The sequence below is a fragment of the Acomys russatus genome, chromosome 11, assembly GCF_903995435.1.
Source record: "Acomys russatus chromosome 11, mAcoRus1.1, whole genome shotgun sequence".
NCBI lineage: Eukaryota > Metazoa > Chordata > Mammalia > Rodentia > Muridae > Acomys > Acomys russatus.
In genome coordinates this window covers 62,437,894-62,450,038 of record NC_067147.1, presented here as the reverse complement: position 1 = coordinate 62,450,038, position 12,145 = coordinate 62,437,894, and the positions used below count along the sequence as shown (strand labels likewise).

Below are 12,145 nucleotides of genomic sequence, written 5' to 3'. Positions count from 1 at the left end.
ATTTGACTTCCTCTTTTCCCATTTCGATCCCCTTGATCTCCTTTTGTTGTCTTATTGCTCTGGCTAGAACTTCAAGTACTATATTGAAGAGATATGGAGAGAGTGGGCAGCCTTGCCCTGTTCCCAATTTTAGAGGAATTTCCTTGAGTATCTCACCATTTAATTTTATTTTGGCTATTGGCTTGCTGTATATAGCCTTTATTATGTTTAGATATGTGCCTTGTATCCCTAATCTCACCAAAACTTTAAACATGAATGGATGTTGGATTTTATCGAATGCTTTTTCTGCATCTAAGGATATGATCATGTGGTTTTTTATTTTAAATTTGTTTATATGGTGGATTACATTGATGGGTTTCTGTATATTAAACCATCCCTGCTTGGCTGGAATGAAGCTTACCCAGTCACAGTGAATGATATCTTTGATGTGTTCTTTTATTTGTTTTGTGAGTATTTTATTGAGTATTTTGGCATCAGTATTCATAAGATAAATTGGTCTGAAATTCTCTTTTTTTGTTGGGTCTTTGTGAAGTTTAGGTATAAACATGACTGTGGCCTCACAGGATGAATTTGATAATGTTCCATCCATTTCTATCTTTTGGAGCAGCTTGAAGAGTATCTGTATTAGCACATCCTTGAAGGTCTGGTAGAATTCTGCACCGAAACTATTTGGCCCTAGGCTTTTTTTTTTTTTTTTTGGTTGGGAGACTATCAATGCTTGCTTCTATTTCTATAGGGGAAATGGGACTATTAGCTTGTTTATCTGTTCTTCACTCATTTTTGGCAAGTGGAATTGATCAAGAAAATCAGGATCTAGAACCCAAGATGCCAAGTGGCACGAAGCCAGACAAAAGCTTCATCTGCGGATGGCCTAGCCCTGGAGTGAGCTGGGAGATCATTCCCACTATGAAGACCTTGCTCACCCAGGAGGCCAGTTTGCAGGGGCCCAGGAGCACCACCTCCCAGGACCCTGGGCCTGAGGAAACTGGGAGGTGTTTGTGCTAAGGGTTTGGGGAATAGGGGAGGCCCAGAGTGTAGCGCAAAGAGCAGAAGCTTCCGTCAGAATGGTTCCAAATCGGTCTCTGGCTTTGTGCTTGATTCTCTAATGTTAGGTGAGTTTCCAGCAGGCAGAGGTAACCCAGGGGCCACCTCTCCATGGAGACAGTGGCAATAACTGAAATATACACAAACTGTTCATGACTTATGTATCTTAGGAAATAAAGCCCCAGAAGCCCTCTTTGAATTCCCCATAACCTGAACCCTGAAACACCAATCCTTACTAGGGACAGCATGGCAGAGGAAGGCTGGAACGGAAGGAACCAGCAATCCTCACTGTGGTCAGACTACATTGTGTGAAGTTACTAAAATGGACTGACCATGGGCGCACATGGCAAGGGTCATTCTAGGGCCTCGGGAAACCCTAGTGCATACACATGGTGCTTGGCTGTGGATGATCCTCACCAGCATCTATTGATGTTCCCACTTTTTTTTTTGATGTCCAAAAATAGAAGCAAGTGTTTCTCTTTAGAGTTTCTTATTTCCTCAAGTGTCATAGTTCCTGAACCATCAGAGTGAAAGGAACAAAGAGCCAATAGAGAATTCATCACCATCAATGATCTGAAGTGTCAGTTATCAGCTTATGTGTGACTGAGAAAATATCACTGGGATTTATTCAGAATTGTCAATCTAATTTTAAAAGTCGGAGAGATGGGACTGGGATGTAGCTCAGGTTGTAGAAGAGTTCATGTCTAGCACACGCGGAGCCTTGGGTTCCCAGCACCACATACACCAGGTTTGGTGCACAGGCCTGTCCAGCAAACACTTAGTAGGCAGAAGAAAGTTCAGAAGTTCCAGGTCAGTTTCAACTACATAGGGGGTTCAAAGCCATCGTGGGCTATGTGAGTTCAGGGCAGAGTAGACTAAGCAAACAGACATGTCTATGTATCACTTTTTTAGGAAGGGGAAATGGACCCCATGAGATGAGTCATCAGAAAGACACTTGCCATCAAGAGCTGAGTTCTATTCAAGAACCTACAACATAGAAAGAGGAAATGACTCTCAAAAGTCCTTTTCAACCTTTCCAGGAGACCACGATATGTGAGTGTACACACACACACACACACACACACACACACACACACACACACACCAGAAATATAAAAGAAATTTAAATTTTTAAACTATGAAATGTAGTGTTCTCTGTGTGTGGTTCCCCCAACTGTCAGTTAACCTATTCCAGTGGTGCCCGGCCTGAGGCTGGAGGCACAGATGAAGCCAAGGATATGGATATGGCCTAACACAAAATTGGAAATTCAAGTCAACCTGGAGGCTGGTTTAAAATCTTGTTTTTAATTTGAAAACAGAGTCTTTAACATTCACAACATGGACTTGAAATGTCAAACGGTTACCACCCTGGTTGTAGACTGTCCTCACCTACAAACTGCATTGGCACAGGCCTGGCTGACTCTGCTCACAGCTTTCAGTTCTAGATCTCAGGAAAGGATGAGAGCGAGGGGCTCAAGTACAGAGTCACAGGAGCTGCAGGTGGTGAGGTGGAGAAAGGGGCAGCCAGGTAAGTGGACACTGCCTTTCACCTGCTTCTCATCAAGGTGCAGCTAGATCTTCCATGGCCTGCTGATGAAGTCCTGCTACAAAGTGTGGCGCTGAAAAACCTTGTATCTAGTGTTTAGGGCATTCAACTGTCTTCTTTACTCAGGGAAAGAGGAACCAGCAGGAGTGTGTGGGGTGTGTATAGTGCCCCAGCAGGGCCAAGCTTTACTTCTGACACTTGCATTTCATCACCTTAGTTTGAGGGATCCACAAGAGAGCAGCCCTAGGGGTTCAGGGTGATATAAGTGCCAGCAGCTTTGAGCCCTACAATGGGGAAGATCTGCCCATCAAAGGAAGTGTGGAAAGTATAGATGTGTTTCCTAGTGATGGCATCATAGAAGACGATTCTCCCACAGTCATAATCCACATAGACGCCCACTTTCTGAAGATGGACCCGGATATATTCCAGGGCATTGCAGTTGGTGAATGGTTGGCATATGAAGGATGAGACCCTCAGTGCCCATATGCAGCTCCGTGGGCTGGAGCTCTGACTCTGGGGCCCTAGAGCCGACTCTGTGGCCACACCCACCACATAGTTCCTACTGCAAGTCAGCTGGATGTCTGCCTCCCACACCTGGCTGCCTGAGGAGATGCCTGGGGAACCCCTCACAGTGTAGAAAGGGTGCAATGGTCCAGGTTTAGCCTGCTTATTCAAAGCTGCTCTGCCGATCATGTACAAGGTCACTTTCTTTAGATCCTGAGAAATGGTGAGGTCTGGGTCAGCTGAGGCCGTGTCCAGGGTCACAGGGACTGTGGGAAGATAAAGAAGAGAAAAGATGGATAGCCTCATGTCAAGTCCCACAATCTCCAGCTTTGAGCTCCTCAGGGAGCAGCTGGAGGGAGAATTTCTCTTGAAATCCCAGCCCATGTTCCCAGAAAAGTTTTGACTCCTGCCTGTTTGTTTTGGTTTTCTGAGAAGATCTCAGGTAACCAAAGTGGGGCTGAAACCTGCTGTGTAGCTAAGATGATCTTGAACCTCTCATCGTCCAGGTTGAACCTCCCTAGTGCAGGAGTTGTAGATGTGGGCCACCTTCCATATTCCCTACACTTCTTTCCCAGTACCTCTCCCCTCTCTACATCCCCAATTCTCAAAGTTACCCCTAATTTTATGAGGGACTGTTCTTTGGGCACAGAGGTATGTTCCCCCATATCATATTAAAATCATGTCACAAAGAGGCCCTGAATAATTTGGGTTTTGTAACAATGAGGCCATAGTTTCCCCAATTCCCCATTTCTTGGTTCTCAAATGGCAAACAACTGGGGCTACTATGAGGGGTCAAGACTAATGCTGAGTTTCTAAAATGGGGTCCTTGGGGCCAGGGAGGTGACTCAGCTGGTAAGGCAATTGCTCCCAAGCCTGAAAAATGATTTCAGTCCTGAAACCCACATGGTGGGAGGCTGACTCCCCCATATTGTCCTTGATGTCCACACATAGGCACATGTACACACACACACACGTGTGTGTGTGTGTGTGTGTGTGTGTGTGTGTGTGTGAGAGAAAGAGAGAGAGAAAAGAAGAGGAGGAGGAGGAGGTGGTGGTGGAGGAAGAGGAGGCAGAGGCAGAGCCTGGTAAGAAGGTTTAGCAGGAACAAATGCTTGTCACCAAAGCACAGACTGACATAAAGATGTCAGGAGAGAACAACCTCCACAAATTAGACTTCTGATCTGCACTCTGTGGGCCTAACCTCTATTGTGCACACACACATACACACACACACACACACACACACACACACACACACACAGACACACACACTCAAGAAAGGAAAATATTTAAAGGGGAAAAAGGATAGGGAAAGAGTAACATCAGGGAGAGCCGCCCACATCTCCCCCAACTCTTCAGTAAAACAACTGAGTATCACCTAGAGGGTGACGTGTGCACAGAGCCCAGGCTCACAGCCAGCTCCACCTCCAAGAACCTGGAGTAAGGGGCTGTGCTTTGTTCCAGGGCAATGCCAAAGGACTGGCTGCCCCATAAAGGACACCTCAGAGTGGAAGGGGATGGAATAGAGCTGGGCATTAGATGGCCCCAGTTTTATTGACTTGTTGTCATTTGAGGGACAGCAAAGGAGAAAAGAGAGGTCAGTAGAGCAACAGGCTCTGCTGAGCTCCATAGGCTGCAGTAGGGACATGGACCACATGGCATGGGGCTGGCACATCAGGGGTCCCTTGAGGGAGGCTAGGCCTTTCCAGGGAAGGCATAGTTTCAGAAGAAGAGGCAGATGAGAAGCCTTCTTCTCACCATATGACGGCCATCTCTGGCCCTTCAGAGTCTGTACAATCACATAGCCCTTCCTCTCACTCTCCCCTGCAATCTCTCTTTTACTCAGCTTTCTGTTCTTTCCTTATTCCTGTACCTCTCAGGGGAACTGAGAGCAGTCATCCATGGAGGGTGCTCTGCTGGTTCGGCAGCTCTTCCTGGGGACTGGTCTCTCTTTCCCCTGTTCTGTCAGAGCTGAGAAAGAACCTGCTGACCTGGAGGTCCTTTGCTTCCCTACAGGAAGACCCATCTGCCAAGCAGGAATCCTACCTGAGCTGGGCAACTCTGACTTATTCTTCTGTGACAAGGACCCTAGAAATCGCAGAGAGAAAATGAACATTAGGTTGATAACAAGAAGTAACAAATGAAAAGTCATATTGGTGGTTAACAGCTGAACCTGACTTTTACCCTAGCTACCCTCATAACCAAACCACCTCAGATGGCATCATCACATGGGCCACTGTGTCAGCTGTGCTGAGCCAGCAGAGTCCAGTTTTCAGTTCCAAGCACAGACTGAGCTGCCTCCACCTGGGCTTTATGCAATGATGAGATAAATTTACACATTTTCATTCATTCTGAAGATCTTTTAATTAGTGAGGTCTCACTATGTCATGATTATCTTAATTTAACACACTAAGACAATTCTAGAAGCTTGCTTTTCATTGGTGTTCACAAATACTGGGCCTTCCTCAATCTCTCATTAAGGAGAGGACCCTCCCTATTGTGTTTCTCACTTTCCCCAAACAGCAGATCAGCACACACTTACAGTGCTCTATTTCCTCTTTATTCATATTGTTCAGGAATGTGCTTTTATCTTTCTTCCATTCATCCTTCAGGTTGTCTGTGAGGAGAGAGTGAAGAAAATGGAGAATCCACAGGGGATGAATAAGCAAGGAATCCCGACCACACAGTGAGGCTCTGATTGCAGATGCTGGGAGAGGTAGGACTGGAATTTCTCTCCTAGTCTCAGTGAACCAAGAAGACACCAAAGAGGGAGAGCTGCCCTAGGCCCTCCCCACAGTGGCCTTCAGTGCAGCTCTATGCAGAGCAAACACATGAGGAGCAACTAACATGAACCATTAAATTGTGAATTTTCTTCATGCCATTTTGAAACCATCAAAGACCAGGGCATGCTGAGATGCAGGAAGCTGAGACAGGAGCATGACAATTTTTAGTCCATTTCGCAGTATATGGTGAGTTTCAGAGTCTGGTCTGTTCATACAGTGTCTCATAAGAAAATAAAAAAGGGGCTGAAGGGATGGCTCAGAGGTTAAAGCCAGTGGTTTTAATCAGTGGACCCAGGTTCAATTCCCAGTACCCACTGAAGTTTCAATCCCAGGAAATCTGACATCCTTCTCTGACCTCCATGGACACCAGGCATGCATATGATAAATAAAACTTTAGAAAAAGAAATGAATATCTCAGAATTAAACAACAACAACAACAACCAAAAACATTGTTATTTCAGTATGTAGAATAAAAGTTAGTGCTTCCTGGGCACAGTGCTGGGTGTGAGAGTCCTAGCTACTCAGAAGGCTTATCTACAGTAAGAGGCTACCCTGGGCAAGATGGTGAAATGCTGTTCAAAAATTTAATTGCTGTATTTCTGTTTTCTTTTCTTTTTTTCATTGCTTCATTTTACATATATTTTAATATTAAGTCTCTCAGAGTCGATGTGTATTCTTTACCTACACAATGGGCGAATGCTATATTCTGTGCCCAGGGGTACTTGTGGCTACCAGCCACCAAATTGGGAATATACATCCAGCCCCATGCTCACCACCTGGTAAACAAGATGAAAACTGTGAGATTGGAGGTGATTTGGTGCTGGGGCTGTAGCTCAGAGGTTTGTCAAGCAAACACAAAGCCCTGGGCTCCACCCTTAGCACAGCATTAACCCCTGGGGAGCACTGCTACAGCACAGCAGGGTACATTCCTGGGTAAGAATGCTTGGAAAGTGCTCAGCACTCAGCCTGGCTTCTGGAAGGCTCAGGGCTGGCACCAGTGAGTTCAGGCAGTGTCTGAGGTGATGGAGGGAACCCTGAGGCAGGAAAGCACAGGAGGTGACAGCCACCCCTCACCTTTGAATTCCTTCAGGCTCTCTGTGATGGACTCGAGTCTCGCTTTTGCTTTACTGATTTCTCTCTCCAGGTCCACAGGAACTGGGGTTGGCTTGAAAAACTGAAGTTCCTTACTCCTGAGAAGATATGTTGATCTGAGAGGTGAGTTCAGGGGGGCAGAGTGTGGGCAGGAAGGGCCTGTGGGATGGGTTCCTGGGGTGGGAGGCAGAGTGAGAAATACAGTCTAGACCCAGTGAGCTGAGTGTCAGGAGCCCAGGTCTGGGAGTACAGGGCTGAGTGAGATCACACCTGAGGAAATGTGGAAGTGAAGATGGAGATGGATGCAGGGAAGGGAAAGGGGCCAGGGAGGCAGCGCAGGAAACCCAAGACTCACCCACTGAATCAAGGGGAATGTGCAGGGGGAGCTGGGAAAGAAGCTGGGTGCTTGGAGAAAAGAGCAGAGCCTTTACCCAGAGGCCACCTGTGCTGTGGACACTTTGGACCTCCCCACCTGCAGCCTAAATAGTTTATAGTTGAGTTCCTGGGGGCTGTGAACACACTGGGACATATGTTGACTGTTGTGTGTGTGAGTGAACCAGGAAGCACAGTGCACGTGGGATGCCCATCCTACCTGCTCAAGACGCCTTTGACGTCCTGGAAAAGAAAGAGAGAACAATTTCAGAGCTTCCTGAGTCACAGGCACTGAGAGGAAGCTCAGACTCAGCTGGAGGCAGAGAGAAAATGCTATTCCTTTCTCTTTAGGTGCCCCCACCTCTCCCTCCCTCCCTCCCTCCCTCCTCCCTCCCTTCCTCCCTCCGTCCATTCTCTCTCTCTCTCTCCTGTGTTTTTGTATGTTTGTGTATTTGTGTATGTGTTTGTATATGTGTGTGTGTATGTAGGTGTTTGTTATGTGTTTGTGCATGTGTGTGTGTGTGTATGTGTGTGTGTGTGTGTGTGTGAGAGAGAGAGAGAGAGAGAGAGAGAGAGAGAGAGAGAGAGAGAGAGAGAGTTCACAAAGGACTCACCTTTAGTAGCTCCATGGATGGTACTTCCATCCTACTTTTCAGGGACTCAGTGAGCTCCCTGAGGGAGGTGAGCTGCTTCTCAATCACACTGACATACTGTCCCATCTGCTCAGCTCCCTGCAGCTCCAGCCAGTGCAGCCTGGACAGGAGGAAACTCTCTTCCTCATCCAGTCTCTGACGCACATACTTGAATTCCTCACGGATCTTCAGTTTCTCCAGCTGCACCTGGGCCTGGGGACAAGGGAAGGAACGTAGAGATGAGGAAGGCATGAGAGGGGTCCTCCATGCCTCCTTTAAGCCCATTATCCACTATTGTCTATTTATTGGCAAAATCTCACTATATAGCACTGGGTAGCCTGGGACTCACTAACTACAACAAGTTGGCCTTGAATTCATAAAGATCCACCTGCCTCTGCCTCCTAAGGGCTGGAATTTAGGGCATGCACCACCACCTGGCACCATTCACTCTTTAAGTGTGTTTAAAGATTAAACCCAGACCGGTTTAGAACAGCTTGCCGGGGCATACCTATGGGGAAGTGAAGGCAAGGAGACCAAGTCACTTCCTGTATTCGCAGATTTAGGCTGGATGCTTTCATTTATCTTTCAGGACATCAGCCAGACATGCTGGGCACAGCTATGCAATCTCAGCACTGGGGAGTGCAGGCAGGAGAGCCAGGAGGTCAAGGCCAGCCTCTACCTTAGGCCATCGTGCACTGCTAGAGCCATTGTCTCAACAAACAAACAGAGAACATCACCATCGAAAACCCAGGTTGGGCTGTAGTTCAGTTGATAGAGAGCTTGCCTAGCATGCATGAGGCCCTGGGTTCAGTCCCCAGCATTGCACACACGGGGCCTGCTGTTACAGCCCTGTAATGCATCAGCAGCTGGAGGCTGCTCTTTTGTACATAGCGATTTCTAGCTTGGGCCACATAAGATGCTGTGTCTAGAGGATGGAGAGAGTCTCAGTGGTTTAGAGCTCCTGTTGCTCTTGCAAAGGATTCAGATTCAATTCCCAGAGCCCACAGGGTGGCTCACAGCCATTTTAACTCCAAACCAGGTGATCTGATGCCCTCTCTGATCTGCATGTGTACCACGCATGCACCTACCTGGTGTACAAACATACATACACATCTAAAAATAGATAAATAAAAGCTTGTCTCAAATGTCAGTGGGACAAGAGCACAAACAAACAAACAAAGAGAAGCAAAGAACCTTTTTCCACTTAGCTGCCTTGCTGGAGGTTGGTCTGATGTATTTTGATGCCAGTTACTGTTTGCTGTCTTTTAATGTGCCCCAAGTATTGCTCTGTAACCTTGCCAACAAATTTATTCCTATTTGACCAATAAAAAGTTGACACACGTGGGCAGACAAATGGGATAGACTTGGCTCATCGGTCTTTGAAGAGAGAATGAGGGGAGAGGTAGGGGGAGGAGAGGAGAGGAGAGGAAGGAGGTGGGGTCCTGGAATCACCACAAGACAGGAAAAGAGCCACGTGGCTCAGGGGAGGAACAAAACCATCCAACCAAATCAAGAGGACTTGGAGAGGTGGCTTAGCAGTTTAAAATGCTCTTTTAGATGACCTGAATTCAGTTCCTAGCACCTACCTAGGGCAGCTCACAAATGTCTATAATTCCAGTTCTTCTGATCTCTGCCAGTATCTGCATATAATGACTTTCACTCACACAGGCACATACATTAAACCATACATATATATATTAATAATAATTTTTTTAAAAAGCAAGCAAAATGAGGTGGAGATGTCTGCTGATGTCACAGTCTCTGTCTCTTTTTACTGTGTAAGTCTCTAGTTAGATAGGGCTTGGGTGAGCCACTGTGTTCCTTACACTGCCTGCTGTGGCAGGAGGGGCAGACCTCCCCTGCATTGGTGCAGCACCTTGGCAGTAGGTAGCACAGCCCAGGGGCACAGGTCAGAGACCACGCCCCATGCCCTGCCCCTAGACACCTTGTCAGCAAGACTTTGTTCCCACTTGGAGGAACAAGGAAGGGTAGGACTTTCAGCAGAGACACCTCAGTGTCCTGGGACGTGTTTGGAATGAATATTTCTTACCCTGAACACCAGGATTGCCCCTTCACCTTGCTTTTTCTCTTCAATTATTTCCTTGTCCTTTTGCTGCAAATCTTGGGCCTGGGACTCAATCTGTACCTGTAGGGAGAGGGCATTTCAGTCAGGCTCTCCCTCTTGGGAAGTTGTCCTAGGGTGCTGATGTCATTATTAGCAACCCCCTGTTTTTCTCTCACTAGGACAGGGGGGTGATGGAAGAAATGGAACTTTAGTGGCTTAAGAAGACATTACTGATGACCATATGCATGGTGCTTTTGGTGTTATAGGGAAAGACTTCCCCTCCTCGGTGCCACCCACTTGTTTACGAGATAGATTTCATCTCATCTGCCTCACAGAGAGGCAAAGCCAGGAGCAGCCAGGGCATGGATCTCAGGAGTAGACACAGCACTGGCTTGTCTGAATGTCCCAGGCCCTGTTTTATGTCCTCTGGGCCTGGCTACAAACTGCCAACTCAAGTGCAAAGAGAGCAGCAGTGGCTGTCAACCAGCTGGAGCAGGCAGCAGCTCCTCTGTCTCCAGGGACTCTGCTCTGCTGGGCTGGGCACAGAGAAGGGCCCAGGTGCCTACCTTGTAGTTCTGGGCAGCCTCATCCATCAAGGTGACATGGTGGGATCGGTGGACCTGGGATTTACGACACACAGCACAGAGGAACTCCCCATCTTCCTCACAGAAGTAATGTAGCTTTTCTTTGTGCCTCTGACATCTTCTCTCTTCCCCTTCTGGTTGGGTCTCAGCAGGATCCATGGCCTGGATTTTCTCTGCAAGACTAGCCAACAGCTTATTGGGCCTGAACGTGTTCTTATTCACAGAGAGTTGGCAGAGGGGACACTGGATAGTCTCTGACGTTTTCCCCACCTGACTGATGCACTGCAAGCAGAAGTTGTGCCCACAATCAATGGTGACAGGGTCTCGTAGGACATCCAGGCAGATGGCACAGGTCACATCCTCCAGCATTTGGGCAGTCATGTGTAGGCCCGCCATGGTGGGTCAGCAAGGTTAATTTGAGATGTTAAAGCTCAGGACTCCAAGGCAGAAACTAGTTCTGAGAAAGGAAAAGGAAACAGGAAGCAGAGGTTAGAGAGACTCTCAGCTGGGGGGGCTAGAGACGGACCAATGAAGGGGAGGGGGAGTGATAAAGAGGAGTAAAACTCACATGGGGAGTATTGTAAAGAGATGCTCAGTCCCACCTCACCGCCTCTCAAGAACAAACAGAATCTGTGAGTTCGTGCTGCCTAAAAAGTACAGCAATAGTTCCTGGATTGTGAACTGATTAAAGATCTCTTCCCAAAGAAGGATGAGGTGTCAAAGTCCACTCAGCTGCAGGTAGGGAGTGGCAGGAAGGTGTGTTAAGGCCCCGCCCCCCAGCAAAGCTGCTTCCCCATCCTGTCTTCTGCTGGCTTTTCCTCCCTGTCTCTGGTGCCCTCCTTTGTTCTGTTTGACCTGTCTGTTTCTTCCTCTATCTCTGTACTTCTCAGCCCTGCCCCAGCTTGCCTGAGCTGTGGCCTTTGTCTTGAGGAGGAAAGTATCATCCAATGTCACTCATGTTCTCTCCAATAGTTTAACACTTCACTTCTTAACCTTTCTCTTGCTCTTTTGTGCCCAGGAGTCATGTGCTTCTCTCTCTCCCTCCTGGCTCAACTGTCTTCTCTCTGTCATTAAAAGCCAAACTACTAATCTTTAAATTAAAAAGATTTAGAATTATTTATTTAATTTTATGCACATGAGTGTTTTGCCTGTCTGTATGTATATACACAGTGCACATGCCTAGTGCCTATAGAGGGACAAAAGAGCATTGGCTCCCCCATAGAAACTGGAGTTATAACCGGTTATGAGCAGACATGTGGGTGCTGGGAGCAGAACCTGGATCCTGTGTAAGTCGAGAGCACAATTAAGCCATCTCCATAGCCACAATTTATATTTGATTTTTACAGTTTCAATGTGTCTCCCATCCCCCTTTTCTCTCCCTTCTTCACTTTCTTCTTCTCTGGCTCTTGGCTGAACCTAGGACCTTTCCCGTGTGTTGTGGTTCTCTGCCACTGAGCTCCCGCTGCAGCAGTGTCAAACATCTGTCTTTATTCTTGGTTCTTATTCGTCCTCTCCCCTCCGTC

General features: G+C 47.3%; 1 protein-coding gene across 1 annotated transcript; it reads right to left on the bottom strand.

Annotated features, from left to right (window-relative positions):
• Positions 1-2,833: 2,833 nt before the first annotated feature.
• On the bottom strand, positions 2,834-11,018 carry LOC127195978 (E3 ubiquitin-protein ligase TRIM31-like). The gene is made up of 8 exons (XM_051153624.1): positions 10,605-11,018; positions 10,024-10,119; positions 7,956-8,186; positions 7,562-7,584; positions 6,952-7,067; positions 5,637-5,711; positions 5,141-5,182; positions 2,834-3,360 (listed from the first exon to the last, which is right to left on the bottom strand). The coding sequence occupies exons 1-8, from the start codon at positions 11,016-11,018 to the stop codon at positions 2,834-2,836; spliced, it is 1,524 nt and encodes a 507-aa protein (XP_051009581.1).
• Between the last annotated feature and the right edge of the window lie 1,127 nt (positions 11,019-12,145).